We start from the raw sequence: 20,684 nt of genomic DNA on the forward strand, positions 1-20,684 counted from the left end.
CACTTTGAAGAAAAAAAATATTTAAAGGAATATGTCACAGGAAGGAGGAGCCAGCAATTTTCACCGCTCAAGTCAGACCAGCCAATGAGGGGCCATGGAGGGCTGGAAAGTACCTTTAGGACGCGGACGTAGGAGTGTCCGTCTGGGCCAGTGCGACTACCATTCTTCTGGATGTGCTGCAGCCACTGAATGTGGGGCTGAGCGTCGCTGTACACCTTACACACGAAGCGTGCGTCTTCCCCCACTTGCACACTGGTGTTGGCTGGCAGCCCTGCTTGGAGAATGGGCCGATGGGGGGACCGTTCTAAGATGGACAGAGAAAAGGGGAAGATTTGATATAATGAGTTATGTTAGTTTGTGCATTGAGACTTCTCCATGGCCATTTCAAACTCCAACCTTGCTCTGTACACCCTTAAGGAATAGACAGGTTCGTATTACTAATGTAAATGACAATCAACTGATCAACTAAGCTCGATCACCACTGTGTACCTTGAGACTAAGCATTAAGACACAGACACTTTATGTGTAAGGAACTGAAAATGAGCACAGAATACTAGCCAAAAGCCTGATGCAAAGGCTTGGGACAGTATGGTAAAAAACAACTGTTCTTACTATATGCTTGTGTTTTTTAAGTTTTGAGGCTTTGAAGGGGGCATGGTCTGGATGTTAAGGGGAACAGTGGACATGTGCGACCTGCCAAACAATTCCCCCGTTCACACCCTACCACTGCCTCCCCTTCACTACCCTGCACAACAGGGGCTTTTAGGTGGGGAGAGGTGACAGAGAAAGGAGAGGAGGGGGAAGGGGTGGGAAAATAATAAGAGTGAATAAATGGAGCTTAGCAGATGGAGATTGAAAAGAGAAAGTGAGAGGGGTGAAGAGAATGAATAAGAAAAGGAAGGTAGAGAGAATACCCACTGGGCACACACTGGTTGAATCAACGTTGTTTCCACGTCATTTCAATGAAATTGAACCAACGTGGAATAGATATTGAATTGACGTCTGTGCCCAGTGGCTACTTCCCTGTCTGTCTGTCTGTCTGTCTGTCTGTCTGTCTGTCTGTCTGTCTGTCTGTCTGTCTGTCTGTCTGGGGTTTGCCAATAGTCCTCTGCTCTCTGTCTGTCAGTCAGTAGGCCAAAGTGCTACTCTTGCTCTCTCTGTCAGATCAGATGATTCTCACCCCTCCCTTGTCTCTATCTCTTTTTCCCTCCTCCCTACGCATTCCTTTGGCTCAGCGTGCTTATTGTCCCCGCCCCTCCCCCTTCCATCCCTCTCGCACACATGCACACCTCTCTCAGTCTCTCAATCACTCTCTCTCTGTCTCTCACACACACAAACACACACACACACATATTAACATGGAGAGAATGAGGTACCCTACACCACAAACAGATGCAAACACCTTACTCCATCTCTGTGCCCACTTCTCCCTTTACACACAAACAACTCAGGGGCATGATAGCTAGCAAGCTGTCCAATACAATATATTCCTCTACAGCTAGTCAAGACAACACAAAATTATATTTTTTTGATTTTCCTGCAGTCAAATGACCAAATTACCCTCTAGGGGCCTCATGGGTGGAACATTATTAACATTTTTCATAATTTCACAAACATTCTTATTTTTAAACCACCGAAAATCCAGTGTTTTTATGTCAAACTGTTTTGTTATACTTCAGTCTTCTGTGATGTATATAAAGTGTAATATTGGGATGCAAACTCAAAATGGAATACATTTCAACTCTATATCTGACATGGAACAGGTGTCATTTTCTTAAGACAATAGCCATATGTGTGAGGTGTATACTTTTGTTTCAAAATAGATTTGTTTAAGACTACCAAGAAACACTCTGCGTGAACCTGATTCAGCCCACTGCAGTAAAAGGTTAACAACTGTCAAACATCAGTCAGTAAATCATAATAATTATATTGACTACTAATTAAAATAAGTAAATCTTCACACATTCAAATACACAAACACACATAAATCTACAATGCATCTCGTTGTGCCACAGCTTATGCTCACAAAACTTTTCAGAGAATTCTTAGATCCTCTTTTAGTGTATTACAGAAAAAAAGCGTTGTTAAATGAAAGGTGTTGGGGTAGAGGCTTAAAAGAAGACTCGCTTTGGTCAAGTCCTGTGGAGCATGACCGGGTTCATCATGTAGTCGTGGTGGCTGCTTAGCGCTGCTACGTTTGAATTATAGCCAGTCTGCTCTCGGACCACACTGTGGCTCTAGTGCTTCTGTGAAACGTACAGTATGTTTGTGAGTGTTTCTGTGAAATATACGCTTGTTTGCATGTATAGTATGTGTCGGGTGTAGGTCTCTCCATAACTGCATGGATAGCACACACACACACACACACACACACACACACACACACACACACACACACACACACACACACACACACACACACACACACACACACACACACACACACACACACACACACTCTCTTGCTTGCTCCAAAGGTCAGCGTAAAGGGGTTGAGTGAGTTGCGTTTGAACTTGCTGTGCCCCCTTGTAATACTGATAACCGATTGGTTCTGTTTGCCCCCAGAGAGAAGCACAGCAGCATGCCACTCCCACTATCCCTCTCCAGCTCCTCTGACGGTCACATCCCTGGTCCTTATGTCCACTTGACAGTTGCCTGATTCACACTGTAGGGCCAACCCCGAACCGTACTGTCTTGGCTTGGATATTTACTTTCCGGTAAAAAAGAAAGTTCCAGTAAATGTGGTTGATACGTAACCAAGAAATCCCAGTTTAGTTCGACTTGGTTTGGTGTGAATCAGGCTATTGTGACCAAGGAGCAATGACCAGGGCCCTGCCTACATACAGTACATGCATCAGTACTGCCCTTAGAAACAGACCTGGCACACCTCGGTAGCATTCCTTCTCTGCACCTGCATAGAGTATAGTAGCGTGCACCTGGGGGATCAAACAGCCAGCATTAACCCCCCTCCCCATCAGAACCCCTAATGCTGGCCCAAACAGATAACGTTTAGGTAGGGGTGGCAGGTAGTCTTGAAGTTAGCTCATTTGGCCAGTAACCAAAAGGTTTGAATCCCAGAGCCAACAGGATGAAAAATATAGCTGACCCTGGCTCTGATATAGCTGACCCTGGCTCTGATATAGCTGACCCTGGCTCTGGCACCAACTCCCCACGTGTGTCTTGCAGATAATATTATTAACCCCCAATCCCTCCATCCCCTCATCCCTACCTCCATCCCAGGGCAAGCCCAGTACAGTACTCACCCACTACATCCAGGGTGTAGGTGTGATTGATGGCGCCGTATGCGTTCTCCACCAGGCAAGTGTAGTTGCCCTTGTCTGACGGCACCACACTCTCCATAATCAGGGTCCAGTGCTGGTGACGCACCTGAGAGGGAAAACAATGCATGGGATGGAAGGATGCAGACCAAAATAGACAATTGTAGAGTACTATATAAGATTGAGAGTGAGTGAGGAGGCACGGTGAGTGACGGGCGGTCAGGTCTGTTCTCACTAGTGCATCATGGTGAAAAACAATATTACATTACATTTACATTTAAGTCATTTAGCAGACGCTCTTATCCAGAGCGACTTACAAGTTAATTTTTACCTTTTTTTATTTATTTTTTTTATTTTTTATTTTTTTATTTATTACGGGTGGTGACAGACTGGTCCAAAGGTGAGCTTCTACACCTTACCAAGGAAGTTCACTGTTTTGCTTGGACTGTGGAATGGAAAGCTCCTAAAGCTACCACTTACCCTTCTATTTCTTAGAACAGTGGTTCCCAAATGTTTTACTCTAGCCACCCCCCATCATTTTCACTCGCGGCCCCGTACCCGCCTCGTCTATTTCTATGGGCACAAGCACTGTCGATGACACAAACTGTTCACACCCCTCTTGTTGGCGGAGAGCTTATTTCCTACAATTCTATACATTTTGCCATGTCTTATGTGTGTTCATGTGATATCTGAGTGACAAACAATACAACAAAATCAATGGGCTAAAAAACTTTATCTAACATGGGCTAGTTGATATGGACAATTCCATATCCAAAACGTTATAAATTGCACTCTAAGGTATGCAATGACTGACAAGAGGAAAACTGATGATACACTACCCAATTTCTATTACTATTACAATTTTCAAAAGAAAGTTGAAGGTCCGACTGAGTCCCCCCCATTGAAAAATAATAATAACCTTGGTAAAGGTTTTATAATAAGTTTGGGAACCACTGCCTTAGAAAACACCAAAGATTCAAATTTTTGAAGATTTTCTATAAGTAGTAAAACAAACAGTCGTTACACTGCACTGTACATTCTGTTTTGTATATTAAGGCACTTGTTTTCTCCGTTAACAATCAACTGGTACTGTATAAGCCCACATGTGGTCATTTGGTCATTGTGGCTGTGGCCTGCACTGGTGACTACACACAGACAAGCAAGGATCTCAGCCCCGTTCACTGACCATGGTCCTCTATTGTAGCAGGGGCCAGTCAAGTGTGATGTGTATGTGTGTTTACTGAAGTGTCACTGAAGACACTATGTAGTGGGGACAGGGAGTTCTGCTGAATACTGTATTAACAAGTGGTGTTCCACGGTATACCAATCCCCCCCCCTCCCATCAAGAATTTACTAGAATATTTGTTACGTTCGGTACTTCTGTCAAATGTATTTCACGTGATTGAGAGGATCAAGTCTGTCTATTGGCACAGCCCCGTTATAGTGTGAAGAGCAACGTGCCTGCTCCACTTACTCGTTCATTGCTAAAGCTGTCTAAACTGCATTGTTAGCTCCCCACTGATGCTGCACAGAAGTAGAAGTTAACAGACCCCCCCCCCAAAAAAAAGAGCCAATATAAATAAATAAAAGGAAATAGTAACACAATAAAATAACAGTAATGAGGCTATATTACAAGGAGTACCAGTACCGAGTCAGGGGCACAAGGTAGTTGAGGTAATATGTACAGTACATGTATGTAGGGGTAAAAGTGACTAGGCAATCAGGATAGGATGCCAAGCAGTTGCCATACCAGCGGTGATGCATCCAGTCAAGTTTCTCTCAATGGTGCAGCTGTAGAATGGGATGATGGTGTTGATGTGAGACATGACCAGCCTTTCAAAGCATGGCTACAGATGTGAGTTCTATGGGGCAATAGTCATTTAGACTGGTTACCTTGGTGTTCTTGGGCACAAGGACTATGGAGGTCTGCTTGAAACCAGTAGGTATTACAGACTGGGTCAGGGAGAGGTTGAAAATGTCAGTGAAGACACTTGCAGCTGGTCAGCGCATGCTCTGAGTACGAGGCCTGGCAATTCATCAAGCCCTGCGGCCTTGTGAATGTTAACCTGTTTAAAGGTCTTTATTGGCTACAGAGAGCGCATTCACCTGTATTGTAAATAGACATAGGATACATCTTGTTTTACCCAGGTTATCAATAGAGATGTACCATTCAAATAAGTGATTACCATTATGTTGTTTTGTAGCTGATAAAAACAAAGTAAAATTGATTGTATAATTGATTAATGTTGATGTAGCCACAAGCTAGCTCCAACAACGCAATTAGAATGGTGTTTTGGGAATGCATGTTACATCTTTGGCCGTTGTAGGAAAGATGCATTGTTAAAACACTCGTAAGCCAAAGTTCCATTGCTGTCAGTAAACCGGGCCCAGTTTGACTTTCCCTGTTTCCCATTACATGTGGCCTCAGGTATTTTCAGGACAAATAAATCAACTAACTAACTGTTATCTTATAAGTACCACAGAGGCTGTAGTGAAATGATTATGAAACTTTCTCTCCAGACTTCCTCTGTTGGAACAAAAAATTGAATATATATTTTTAAAAACGTGAGGTGCAATTGTATCAAGTTTCCTTGCCTTTTTTTAAAGACATTTCTAAAATATATTTAGAATATTGAATAGAAATAGAATACATATAGATATAGAATTGAAAAATATTGAAATCAAAAATCTTGAGAAAAAACCTTCAGGACTACATTTGCATTTACAGTTGAATCCTCGGTCACCTCTTGGGTGTGTTTAATGCTTGGGCGGTTTTCAGATTGTCATGCCTTCATACCGACCTTCTGCCATCCTGGGATATTCGGTAAGGCTCATGTCTCTCGTCATTGTGTGCTTGTAAACAAACTGTGACTGGGAACGACTGGTAAGCTTCATAATGTAAAATAATGTGACAGGTGCAGATATTTACTTAAAAAGTAGATACAGGGCAATAAATACATCGCAGTGCTTGAGGCGTCACTACAGATCAAGGTTCGATCCCAGGCTCTCACAAACGGCCATGACAGGGAGTCCCATAGGGCGGCGCACAATTGGCCCAGTCCGGGTTAGGGGAGGGTTTGGCCGAGGGGGCTTTACTTGGCTCATCGCACTCTAGCAACTCCTTGTGGCGGGCCGTTTCAACAATATTGGCGGTATTGAAAAACCATCCCGTGGCTATTTCTGCAGATCTAAAATGCTTCTTATTATAATTTCTGTTCGGCATTAGACACATTTTTTGCTTCAGTTGCATTTCTCCAATTGGACTAGAACTCATGAATGGGCATTCTATCAGCAGACAGCACTCTTGACTGATGTGTAGCTACTTTTCTCCGGTACTTTTCTCGGTGTAGCCAACTTTTCTCCGGTAAAATGCTAGATTAACTTCAAACAAAAGATTAGGAACTTTCTTCTACATTCTTTCTATGATAAATATGAAGGCCGTGAGTTACACTTCTGTTGTCATCTGATGAAAATGAAGCTATTTTCTTACCGAATGTGTTGCACTATAGTTGCATGCCCCTGCTCACTCTATTGAAGAAGAAAACACTTGACTTTATACAAAACACGGGAAATGGTTTAAAACTGAGATTTCTTGAAGATCTGCATTCTGAAAATGCACATTTTGGAACTCTAACGTGAACCCTGATTGTACCAATTGTTGTTCTCTTAATTTGTGTCACTTTCTACTTGCTTACTGTCTATGTGACCTAAAGTTTTACTGTATGTTTGGGTTTTCTAATTGGGGGAGGGCAACAGTCTGCATCAAGATCAAGAAGCAGAAAATAGCATTGGAAGAGTAAATCCTTTCTAAACAACAGTTCACAAGCATTTCGCTACACCCACAATAACATCTGCTGAACACGTGTAAGTGACAAATAAAATTTGATTGATTGAAATGTAAACTCAAATTGAAACATTTAACAACATAGACTCATTCCAAGACACTAGTCGTGAGAAACTCCGTGCATGCTGCAGCGCAGGGTTCTCGCGTACCTTATACCCGCCCATGCGGTCCTCCTGTCGGAATGGCCGGCTGTTCTTCAGCCAGCGCATCTTAGGACGTGGGTTGCCCCCGGCAGCACAGCGGAACTTGACTGTGTTGGCAGCAGGCACCGCGTGCAGCCTCTTCTCCATCTTCTCCAACATCGTCCAATAGGGCGCCCCTAAAGAAAAGACACGACCAATCAAATCATATTCTGTCCATCCTAAACCCAATAACAGAATTATAGCAAAACAGGAACATGTAATATATTATATTTGGTAAGTACCAGAAAGTATCCATTGTTACCACATAGTGAATTAGTTATTACCATGTAAATCGCAGCTTAAAACCGGATTGTAAAATAAAACTTTACTGATATTTGTGAGAGTTACTCTGCTCATGTTATCTCTACTCTCAACAGAAAAACCCTATGAGAAATATGGCAAAGCAGCAGAGCTCCATTGAGTAACCTTTTCAGTCTAAAGCCTGAACAAAATGCACTACTACAGCTAGCATTAGCATTAGCCTAGTAGTGAGATAGTGAGATAGAGTGAGGCCCCAGACAGTGGAAGTGGGGGTGGGGGGTGCTATTCACACATACCTGGCCCCCTTCACAACACAGGGCCGTCTGGATAATACAACTCAGACATTAATTCACAGGCTACAGCCCTAATGGCACCCTATTCTCTATAAATTGCACTAAATAGAGAATAGGGTTCCATTTGGGACATGGCATGTGTTACAGGATCAGCTTAAACAATTGCAGATAGATGGTGGCTACATCAAAGTAATTGTCTGCATCATTTCCAATCCCCTATATATTTTGGGGGATGATGATGAGATTCTTGATGAAAACCTGCTCCAGAGTGCTCAGGACCTCAGACTGGGGTGAAGGTTCATCTTCCAAAAGAACAACGACCCTAAGCACACAGCCAAGACAACGCAGCGGCTTCGGGACAAGTCTCTGAATATCCTAGAGTGGTCCAGCCATAGCCCGGACTTGAACCCGATCGAACATCTCTGGAGAGACCTGAAAATAGCTGTGCAGAGACACTCCCCATCCAACCTGACAGAGCTTGAGAGGATCTGCAGAGAAGAATGGGAGAAACTCCCCAAATACCAGTGTGCCAAGTTTGTAGCTTCATACCCAAGAAGACTCGAGGCTGTAATCGCTGCCAAAGGTGCTTCAACAAAGAATTGCATAAAAGGTCTGAATACTTATGTAAATGTGATATTTGAGTTTTATATTTTACACCCAAACTATGTTAGAAATATTTATTTCTTGCACAGAATAGAAAAAGTCAACTTTTGTACCATGGGAGATAGTAGATTGACATAGGCTAATGCTTTTGCTGTTCATTAGGTCTACTCATCTTGTTGGCTAATGAAAAGTAAATGTGTACAGTTCTTCCAATATCTTCAATATCAGAATTGGATAACAACTTGCACAGTTGTTCCCGATTTTCTGTGTTCACTTATAGCCTGTGAGAAAGACCCGATCACGTGACAGAGAGTCATTGAGAGGCAGAGGTGCTTTGGAGCGCCCAGCCGGGAGAAGCAGAGGTGCTTTGGAGCGCCCAGCCGGGAGAAGCAGAGGTGCTTTGGAGCGCCCAGCCAGGAGAAGGGAATAATAATTATTATATTCGGCCCTAGGGCACAACAGAAAAAGGCTGTAACTACAAATTGAGGAGAAAAAAAAGGGGTAAAAAAAATGTGATATTAAAATCTAAATCTAAACATATAGACCAGAGTTTGTATCACAACTAAAGTTACATAAATAACTCTAAATTAAGCATACAGGAGTACCAGTTTCTTTGTTAGCCTTTCAACACAGAATAACTGTATGTGCGAACCCCCCACCAAATTGTTTGGAGAAAATATCCTTTCTATTTTATTCAGCTATGTTCAATTGTATTCTTCATAATATAAAATCATGCCATTTAATTCTAATCAAATCTTGTCTGCTAAATGAACTAGTGTATCCCACAGCAATAAAGCACAGCCAACTCAGAGAATGCTATTCTGTTCTTCTGAAAATGACTACATGCTGTATTACATGGATTTATTAGACGTTTTAAAATGTAGATGTTCCAACGGTCTGCATCAGTGGCTTGTAGGCTACGCATGGAAGCCAGGAGAAGCTAAATGTGTTTGTTAATTAATGGGTAATTACCGTGAGATTGGCAGTTATTTGCATATCTGAACAATCCAAAACATTGCCACCTGCTGAATGCACCCCAGGTTGTTAGCTATAGCTAGTTAATAAGATAGCATGACTGAACAAGGTGTAGCCTAACCAAATGGTTAATGGTCCAGTCCGAAAGTAGCCTAGTTTAGAACGGCCCCGCGATATGCTTTGTGAACGTAAAATGCGGCGCGCCAACGCACAATAGACAGAAAAAAACATAGCGCTAGTATTATGAGTCATGTCTTTTGAACGGTAGCCTAAGGGCTAGAATCAAGCTGTTTTCTCGGAGGAAAAGTGGGAGGGTTGGGCAAGACTACAAATTCAAAAACAATACGTTCCTATAGACTACTCATTGGAGAGAAATAGCTTGACTGTTGTTTTACTATTAATCTCAATGCTGCTATTGTTTTTATTTCATAAAGCAGCTTGTGTTTCTTAACCAGGCAAAGGGTAGCTGACTAGAAAGCTGATGGTTAGCTAAGGTGAAGCAAGAAAGTAGCCTGCGCGAATGTGTATAATCGGAAGCGGAGCCGGAGCGGAGCTTGTCTGCCCACACTCATCACTTGTCTCCAGCAGCTCAACACCTGACAAAATCAAATCAAATTTGATTGGTCACATACATGTGTTTAGCAGATGTTATTGCAGGTGTAGCGAAATGCTTGTGTTTCTAGCTCCGACAGTGCAGTAATATCTAACCATTTCCCAACATATACCCAATACACACAAATCTAAGTAAAGGAATGGAATTAAGAATATATGAATATATGGACGAGCAATGTCAGAGCGGCATAGACTAATATACAGTAGAATATAATACAGTATATATATATATATATATATATATATATATATATATGAGATGAGTAATAAAAAATATGTCAACATTATTAAAGTGACTAGTGTTCGATTTATTAAAGTGGCCAGTGATTTCAAGTCTATGTATTTAGGCAGCAGTCTCTAATGTGCTAATGATGGCTATTTAATGTAGGCTGTGCCAGGTGTGAGGCGTCCTTCCCACTTCTGAACAGAACTGTGCTGCTAATATTGTGCTTATCACCAAAAGCTCTTCATCTCTCCAAAAACTCATGTCCAGTCCACTTAGTAGTCATATTTTAGTCACAGAGATCATTTTTCATTCTCGTCTCGTTTTAGTCAACTGAAATGAAAAATATTTTTTGTTTCGTTATATTCTTTTCTGGTCTTTTTAGTCAGTTATAGTCTCATCAATTGCCACTGAAAAATAGGTGTGTGACTAATATTTTCGTCACTAAAAGCAAAACAAATTAAAATGGTTGGTAGAAATATAATTGGTTATTCTAAGCACTGAGGTTAATAGAGTATATGAACATTGTTTCCAGAGAAAAGTGATATATTATTTGGTATCTGGAAGTGTGAACTGTCAGATTCAATAAAACTCAAAACTAAAATGTTCTAAGACTGAGTGGAATTTATTTTAATTGCATTGAATAACATTTTTCTTCCTGTCCCTCAAACTCAAATTCTACATCATGTTGGCCAATTCAATTTGAATTTTAACTCTTGAATTGAATGGGAGTCAATTCAACATTTCTGAAATGAGCCCAACCCTGCTCAAATTACAATTTGCATCCTCCTATCATCGGAGAAGATATGTATGTTGGGGAGAAGGAATATTTATCACCTGTAAATAATCATTATGTTCAGGAAGGGGAAAAAAATGCCCATGTTTGTTGTGAGTGAGCAATGTTTGGTTCGTAGAGGGTAAGTTACCCACACACTGATCACGGTCCATCATTCAAACACACCCCCATTGGGACATATGTGACTCGTTTCAGGAAATTAGGCTTTTGTCGCGCATCACAACTTCACAGGAGAGCAATTTGAACATAAAATGTGTTTTTGGCCAGAAATGCCTCCTGGAACATGTGAACATTTGTGTGCAATAATAACAAACTTGTAAGCCATCTGTATCTTATACAACTTATACAATTGCTAAATGATGACCCTAGTTGATTAAGCCATGGAAAAAGTCAGCTACCTTCCCGCGAGCCATGATTGGCTGAGACAATGAGTGGGCCGGACATGCCAAGAGATAAGTTTGGATTGGACTGCCATGTAACACACTTCTGTCTATAACATGAGTGGGTCAGTATATGTAGGTAATCCTTTCTAATGCAGCTTTTTATATATATATATATATATATCACGTAGTAGAACTGCATAAGTGTTACTCTCCACATTCTGAAGGACCGAGTTTTGAAATCAGTGGAGTTAGACTATGATATCTAAGGAGATAAAGAAAATTCCGTCCGTTTGATTGCAAATATGCAGACAGAGTCGAAAAGAGAACACACAGAAGGTTGCTGTATAAAACACCTGTCTCCGGATTACATCTTCAAACTAAGGGCAACCATGGCATCTATGACAGAGAGAGAGATGCGTCCATCCATGTATACAGTTAAGAGAGTCTAGCTAGCTACATTTTCAGATATTACACGTTTCTAATTTTGTCAGAAAGTCATTTTCATTTCAAGTGTTCTGTTAGCTAGCAAGCTAACATTATCTGGCTGGCTCGCTAGCTAACGTTACATGTATGATCTGTGTAGTAATATTATTCGTATCTCAGAGCCATTTGCATTGCTAGTTATTGCCTAATGTTAGCTAGCTAACATTGAACCTGCTTGGTTGCTTGGCTACCTGCAGATACAACAAGCACAGTAGTAAAGTTATGAGTTGGGATTATGGTTCATTGTTTAGCTAGCTAGCTACATGTCTAAACAAAAGACAGCACTATGCAAGTAACTATTTCAGTAGAATGTTTATGATGTCACTGCAAAAACTGTCGTTAGACGTAGCTGGTAAATTCGCCCTGGCTATCTACTACGATTTCAGAGCACTCTCGTTTGAGTGTGCCAGAGTGCAGAATAACTGACAAATTTACAAACACTCAACACCTGTTGAATATGGCCGGTGTCAGTAAGCATTGGCAAAAAAGCTTAATTAAATTGTTGCCAGCAGCACAGTTGCAGTCACCAACACTCTGGATAACATAAAAACAGCCTAACCACCTCTGCTGGGGCAAGTAAAATGGTCAGAGTGAGATGTTCTCTCAATTGTGTCTGGAAGTAGCTAGCAAGCTAGCCAACGTTAGCCAGTTAGCCTGGGTGCTTGACTGCTGATGTTGGTCAACCCTACTCCTCGGCCAAAGCGTCCAGTGTGCACTCCTAACGCGCCAAGAGCGAAACACTCTGAATTTACGAACGGAAAACCTGACAACACTCGAACGCCCAGAAAACCCTCTGGCACTCCAGATTAAATTTACGAACACACCGTAGTAAACCAGCCTTTAGTCTTTAAACCTTTGGTTGTTTACTACATAGCCTCACGTGAGTCCTTAAAGAGATGGGTGGGACTAAAGCTTAAGAGGGTGTGAACGAGGCTGAATGGGTGTAAACAAAGAAGAGCTCTCCAGTATCTGTACAAAAACATTGGAGGGTAATTTTCTCAAAGGTGATTTTACAAGTTTATCAACTTTCAAAACATAATTACTTTCCCATTGTTCCTCAACTGTAGTGTATGATATACCAGTTTGTAGCTATGATTTATCCAATGTAAAAAACACAATTTCAAATTTTGCTACGTAAGACCGAATCGAGCCGGTCGATCACATATAGAAAATTAAGAACACCACTCTTCTGGCCTACATAACTGCAGCTCATTAAACCCATATCTCTCCACCCCTCCCTGCCTTTCTTTCCCCCACTCTCCCCCCTCAGTCTCTCAGTCAGCTGTAGTTCACTGAAGACCCTTCTCTTTATCTCCCTCTCATGCTCTCTCTCTCAACGCTACTCAGTTTCTCTGCACCTGGGAGAGTGATTGCATAAGCAGATGAACTCACTGAGGAAGAGAAACTTGGAGCAAAACAACAAGACAACCAATGGCCACCCCACCATCACTTCCTATGTCTCTTCGACAGGAGCAGGGAGAACATGGGGAACACTCCAGGGTTACACTGGCTTTGAGACACTCCTGACCTTGCTTCAATCAGATTGACCACTGAGGGAATGGACAGGAGTTTAGCCTTCTTGTTCTTGGGCCTCTGCGCTTCCCTTTCCACCCCTCTCTCTCTTCCCACTCCTCTCTCCTTTCCCGCCCACATGTGCAATCAGAATACTATCGGAGTCAGTCACCTCCCATAATTTTCTCTGGCATGCAAACTGAGCAGTACACATACTTTGATACAGAATTAAACCATGCTCTTCCTTCCGGGATGTACTAACACACAATAATGTTGGCTAGTTAACTTCTCTTCAGCCCCTTTCCTTCACTCTCACTATCTCCACCTCCTCTTTCCATTTCTCCCCATATTCTCTATCATTCAACTCATATTTTCTGTACAGACATTCAGTATTCTCTCACTTTCATCATCTTTCCCTCTCCATCTTCTTCTCTTTTTCAACACTCCGCCATACAGACAGATTAAGGTGGTGTATGCCCCCGTCGGGAGCTCGTCTCTCTCGGGTGAACTATGACCCTTATGCCCTCTGGATCCGGACAGCTCATCTCACTGTTTACTCTGTGGCATTCTGGGGTAAGCCCATGTTATTCTAGAACAAGAACGTACTGTATATTCAAAATGAGAAGTGAGGCACAAACATAAGTAGCAAATCATAGTACTAATTGCTTAAAGTTGAAACACGAGGGCATGAAATCCACAAATTTGCCCAATACTGTAGACATTAATTTAGAAGTACAATACCAGAGCTACACATATACAGTACATAGGTCAAACATAACAAAACAGCAAATTATATTAGACTTTTATAAAATTGAGGCATCAAATCCAGTCATTTTACATCAACTGTCCGGTCTACGTACCCTACAGATGTGTCAAACGAAAACAAACGGGAGCAATTAACCTCTTGAAACTCTGGGTGCGCAATTTCATTTTTGGATGAAAAACGTTCCCGTTTTAAACAAGATATTTTGTCACAAAAAGATGCTCGACTATGCATATAATTGATAGCTTTGGAAAGAAAACACTCTGAATTTTCCAGAACTGCAAAGATATTGTCTGTGTGCCCTAGAACAGGAGCTACAGGCAAAACCAAGATGAAACGGCAACCAGGAAATGAGCAGGATTTTTGAGGCTCTGTTTTCCATTGTCTCCTTATATGGCTGTGAATGCGAGAGGAATGAGCCTGCCCGTTTGACACATCTGTAGGGTTTTGTTACGTTTGATTTGATTTGATTTGATCTATCGTTTCCCCAAGGTGTCTGCAGCATTGTGACGTATTTGTAGGCATATCATTGGAAGATTGACCATAAGAGACTACATTTTCCAGGTGTCCGCCCGGTGTCCTCCGTCGAAATTGGTGCGTCATTTTCAGCTGCTGGTATTTTTCCGTGGGATTCTGAGGGGAAAGCAGGCTTCCACGAACGGCATATCAATGAAGAGATATGTGAAAAAACACCTTGAGGATTGATTCTAAACAACGTTTGCCATGTTTCGGTCGATATTATGGAGTTAATTTGGAAAAAGTTTGACGTTTTGGTGACTGAATTTTCGGTTCGTTTCGGTAGCCAAATGTGATGTACAAAACGGAGCAATTTCTCCTACACAAAGATTCTTTCAGGAAAAACTGAACATTTGCTATGTAACTGAGAGTCTCCTAATTGAAAACATCCGAAGTTCTTCAAAGGTAAATTATTTTATTTATTTGGTTATCTGGTTTTTGTGAAAATGTTGCGTGCTAAATGCTACGTAAAATGCTAAGCTAGCTTGCAATACTCTTACACAAATGCTTGATTTGCTATGGTTCAAAAGCATATTTTGAAAATCTGAGATGACAGTGTTGTTAAGAAAAGGCTAAGCTTGAGAGCAGGCATATTATTTTTATTTCAATTGCGATTTTCAGAAATCGTTAACGTTGCGTTATGCTAATGAGCCTGAGGCTGTATTCACGATCCGGGATGGGTAGTATCAAGAGGTTGATCTCCTTAACAGACCAGAGAACAACAGAACCAACGGGACTGGAACCCCACATCCACTCTGACCTTCTACTGACGTCAATGCTCCCCCGAAAAACAAAGCCTTCAACATGATCCTTCCGCTGGGCCTTGTTTGTTTCCTCCAATCACACCCAACCTCTTGATGCTGGGCAGTGGGTACAACTGAGCTCGTAACTTTTTCTCCTTGTATTTTGGGGGGGGGGGGCGGGTTGTGATTGTGTTTTGTTGTTGTTCAATGTCTTTTTTAGAAAGTGGAATAAAAGTGTTCAGAGTAGAAGCTGAGGCAGACACTGAAACCTAATCCCCACCCCCCCTATGTCCTTCCTTTTCCCCTCCCATACCTCCACATCCCCCCTCCAGAAGTGGGCCAGGGAACAGAGCTCCACAGCGTACACAGAGAAGTGCTGGTGCTGATCCAAACCAGAACGCTGTAGTTAAAGGCCTCAACCTTCCCCTTTTTTTCCCTTTTCATTTTCCCCCACTCTTCCCTCTTTCTTTCTTTTTTATATTCCGGGTTTTGAAATCATAGAAAAAACAGCAGGAGAAAATTGGACAGAGCTGCCAAAACAGCTGTTACTTTGTTTTCAAACAGCTTATTACCACCAGAATTATAAATTTTTTCCTCTCCATTTTCCTCTCCTTGCAGAGTTCCTATCCACCATATTAAATGGATTTCAGGTAATTACAGTCGGCCCTAAAGGGGGGGGGGGGTTCAGCCCACAGTGAGGGCAGGATGCATGTGGAAAATTTTAAGAAGATGTGGAAGCTCTCATCTTCATTTCAGCCCTGTGACACACACACACACACACACACATTCATTGCACTCGGAAAGTATTCAGAAACCTTCCCTTTTTCCACATTTTGTTACGTTACAGCCAAATTAATAAAATAGATTTTCCCCTAATCAATCTACAAACAATACCCCATAATGACAAAGCAAATATTTAAATTTAAAAAAAATGTTTGCAAGTATATATATATTTTTTAAACGGAAATATGACATTTACATAAGTATTCAGACCGTTTACTCAGTACTGTTTTGACGCACCATTGGCAGCGACATCAGCCTCTAGTCTTCATGGGTATGATGCTACAATCTTGGCAAGCTGTATTTGGAGAGTTTCTCCCATTCTTCTCTGCAGATCCTCTCAAGCTCTGTCAGGTTGGATGGGGAGCATCGCTGCACAGCTATTTTCAGGTCTCTCCAGAGGCCACTCCTGTGTTGTCTTGGCTGTGTGCTTAGGGTCGTTGTTCTGTTGGAAGATGAACCTTCACCCCAGTCTGAGGTCCTGAGCACTCTGGAGCAGGTTTTCATCAAGGATCTCTGTACTTTGCTCCGTTTATTCCCTCGATTCTAACTAGTCTCGAAGGCCCCTCCGCTGAAAAACATCCCCACAGCATGATGCTGCCACAACCATGCTTCACCGCTTCACTTGGTTTCCTCCAGATGTGACGCTTGGCATTCAGGCCAAAGAGTTCAATCTTGGTTTCATCAGACCAGAGAATCTTATTTCCCATGGTCTGAGAAACCTTCAGGTGCCTGTTGGCAAACTACAAGTGGGCTGTCATGTGCCTTTTACTGAGGAGTGGCTTCCGTCTGGCCACTCTACCATAAAGACCTGATTGGTGGAGTGCCGCAGAGATTGTTGTCCTTCTGGAAGGTTCTCCTAACTCCACAGAGCAACTCTGGAGCTCTGTCAGAATAACCAAATGGTTCTTGGTCACCTTAGTGACCAAGGCCCTTCTCCCCCGATTGCTCAGTTTGGCTGGACGGCCAGCTCTAGGAAGAGTCTTGGTGGTTACAAACTTCTTCAATTTAAGAAAGATGGAGGCCGCTGTGTTCTTGGGGACCTTCAATGCTGCAGACATTTTTTGTACCCTTCCCCAGATCTGTGCCTCGACACAATCCTGTATCGGAGCTGTACGGACAATTCCTTCGACTGCATGGCTTGGTTTTTGCTCTGATAGGCACTGTCAACTGCGGGACCTTATATAGACAGGTGTGTGCCTTTCCAAATCATGTCGAATCAATTAAAATTTACCACAGGTGAAAGGACTCCAATCAAGTTGTAGAAACATCTCAAGGTTGATCAACATAACAACAAAATATGGAAAAAGTGAAGGGGTCAGAATACTTTCTGAATGCACTATACACTCTCACACACACACTACACAAAGCCCATCCCCCATCAGGTCCCTAACCCAGTCCAGATGAGAGTTTACATAATGGATGAGTCCAGCTGACTGGCTCCTTCGGGCCTGACAACCTGAGAGATTCTGGCTACAGCAGGAATGCTAGGAATTCTTCCCTAGAGTGCCTAGAAGGTCTGATAGAGATATGGCCTGACTACCCCAGGTGCTCCTGACATTAAAAAAATACAATAGTATACAATGGGATAAATACAATAGTAATAACCGTAGTGTTTTGCTGACTGTAGTTTTTAATGTAGTATAATGTAGCTCCTGAGTGGCGCAGCAACCTAAGGCACTGCATCTCAGTGCTAGAGGCATCACTACAGTGATTGGGAGTCCCATTGTGCGGCACACAATTAGCCCAGCGTCATCCGGGTTTGGCCGGTGTAGGACGTCATTGTAAATAAGAATTTGTTCTTAACTGACTTGCCCAGTAAAATAATATAATGAAGAAAAAAAGTATACTGTAGTATTTACAGCTAACTATAGTATAAATACTGTAGTAAAAGAAAACTCTAGTTTATACTATAGTAATTCAGGTAGTTTTTTCAGATTGTAGTATACTTTAGTACTTACTGGTGTTTTTGCAGACTGTACTATACTGTAGTATTTACTGTAGTGTTTTTGCGGACTGTAGTACACTGTAGTATTTAGTGAGTGTTTTTGCGGACATTAATGTAGTATTTACTATACGGTCATTCTTATATTATCTTTAAAATAGAAGTGGAGGCTTTTTCCTTTAGGAAACCTACTGGAGAAATATGAAGAAGAAAAAACACACATTTTCCATAACCTGTAGGTACAGTGCCTTCAGAAAGCATTCATACCCCTTGACTTATTCCACATTTTGCGGAATGGGTTAAGTAAAAAAATAAATCTCACCCATCTCATCACAATACAAAGTGAAAACATGTATTTAGAAATGTTTGCGAATTTATTGAAAATGAAATACACTAACATTTAATTTAGATAAGTATTCACACCCCTTAGACAATACATTGTAGAAGCACCTTGGCAGTGATTGCAGTGTTGAGTCTTTCCGGGTAAGTCTCTAAGAGCTTTCCAAACCTGGATTGTGCAACAATTGCCCATTATACTTCCAAAATGTTGATCATGGCTAGACAACCATTTTCAGGTCTTGCCATAGCTTCTCAAGTAGAATTTGCAAATAAATTAATAAAAAATTCTACAATGTGATTTTCTGGATGTTTTCTCCTCATTTTGTCTGTCATAGTTGAAGTGTACCTGCTGAAAATGCTGAAAATTACAGGCATCTCTCATCTTTTTAAGTGGGAGAACTTGCACAATTGGTGGCTGACTAAATAATTTTTTGCCCCACTGTATTTAAAGTCACCATTGGCCTCATGGTGAAATCCCTGAGTGGTTTCCTTACTGAGTTAGGAAGGCCTGCATCGTTGTAGTGTCTGACACAGGAGGTTGGTGTAACCTTAATTGGGGAGGATGGGCTAGTGGTAACGGCTAGAGCAGAATTTCTGGAATGGTGTCAAATACCCCAAACACATGGTTTGATGCCATTCCATTGGCACCTTTCCAGCCATTAGTATGAGCAGTCCTCCCCTCAGTATCCTCCATTGGTGTCTGAAGATATATTGAGACTCCATCCAAAGTGTAATCAATAATTTCACCATACGCAAAGGGATATTCAACATCTGTTTTTTTTTTTACCCATCTACTAATAGGTGCCCTTCGCGAAGTATTGGAAAACCTTTCTGGTCTTTATGGTTGAATCGGTGTTTGAAATTCACTGCTTGATTAAGGGATCTTACAGATTGTATAGTGTGCAGTACAGAGATGAGGTAGTAATGTTAAACACTATTATTGCACAAAGAGTGAATCCATGCAACTTGTTTTGTGACTTATTAAGAAAATTTCTGCTCCTGAACTTATTTAGGCTTGCCATAACAAAGGGGTCAATTTGTAAAAATTTTAAAAAACATTCCAATTTGACATTATAGGATATTGTGTGTAGGCCTGTGAAAAAAAATCGAAGTATATACAGTCATATTTACTATATAAAAAATTTAAAAAAATGCGGATTGTAGTGTTTTTGCGGACATTACTGTAGTATTTACTACAGTGTTTTATTTCAGGATAATACAATAATATGTACTATATTACAACATTTTAAAGTAAGTACTACACATGATCGTGCGATACTACAGTATGTAGTATAGTATTCCACAGTATACTACATTTTATTATAGAATTCTAAACTGTAGTCTTTTTGATTGTGGGTCACAAACACCTTCAGAACAAACATACATTCACAGCACAAACAGACTCCCAGACTCAGTACATACAGAGGAACGCAACAGTATAGCTGATACCTCGCAAGAGATTTTAAATAATATAAAATAACCAGATTAGGCAATATACATACAACACAGCTGTCTTCTCTATTTCCCGTAGAATTTTAAAAAGTAACTTTAGTCATGACGACATTTGATCTCATGGTCGATAGTCCAAGCCTTTGCCCCCAGTTCCACAACAGTGTTATCATATAACAAAGAGGGTAAAAACAACCCAATTTTTTTTACTTTTTGCTGAGTTCACATATTGCCCACAGGCCCCCACTACAGAAGACAATAGTCATGGCCTCTGCTGCCCACACTGTCCCCACAATACTATGCCCATACTCACTTATCTGCTCTCCGTCCGCCCCCACGTCCTCCGATCGCTCTGTGTCGTCCTCATCGTCCCCAGACGAGATGGCATCTGTAGAGATGACCACGGTTACTTACTGCCATCTCTGGCACCCTCAGGACAGCTGCAGCCAACATATACACTCACACTGCTAAAAAGGCACACACAAACGCATGCACACTACTACAGTACACACACATGCTCACTGCAGCACATGCTCATACGTGCACTGATGTGTTGAGGATCAGGTGATGTAATATTGACATTTACATGAGTCACTAACCTATGTAAGAAAAGCTAAATAACTATAAATGAACTACATGAACCAACAAAAAAAAACACCCAGTCCACAGCCCTTCCATGGCCATTCCCCAACTACACCATTTGC

General features: G+C 41.5%; 1 protein-coding gene across 7 annotated transcripts in view; it reads right to left on the reverse strand.

The window, feature by feature from the left end:
* The window catches only part of LOC135510771 (fibroblast growth factor receptor 2-like), a 122,439-nt gene that overhangs the window by 73,990 nt on the left and 27,765 nt on the right, over positions 1–20,684 (reverse strand). For 6 of the 7 annotated variants that reach the window (XM_064931973.1, XM_064931974.1, XM_064931972.1 and 3 more), the window contains 4 exons: positions 20,294–20,368; positions 7,272–7,441; positions 3,264–3,387; positions 114–304 (listed from right to left, as the gene is read on the reverse strand). In XM_064931973.1, the coding sequence (XP_064788045.1) occupies positions 114–304; positions 3,264–3,387; positions 7,272–7,441; positions 20,294–20,368 (560 nt within the window). The remainder of the gene's footprint in view (positions 1–113; positions 305–3,263; positions 3,388–7,271; positions 7,442–20,293; positions 20,369–20,684) is intronic. The other variant, XM_064931978.1, reaches the window with a different exon arrangement.

The sequence above is a fragment of the Oncorhynchus masou genome, chromosome 23, assembly GCF_036934945.1.
Source record: "Oncorhynchus masou masou isolate Uvic2021 chromosome 23, UVic_Omas_1.1, whole genome shotgun sequence".
Taxonomy (NCBI): Eukaryota; Metazoa; Chordata; class Actinopteri; order Salmoniformes; family Salmonidae; genus Oncorhynchus; species Oncorhynchus masou.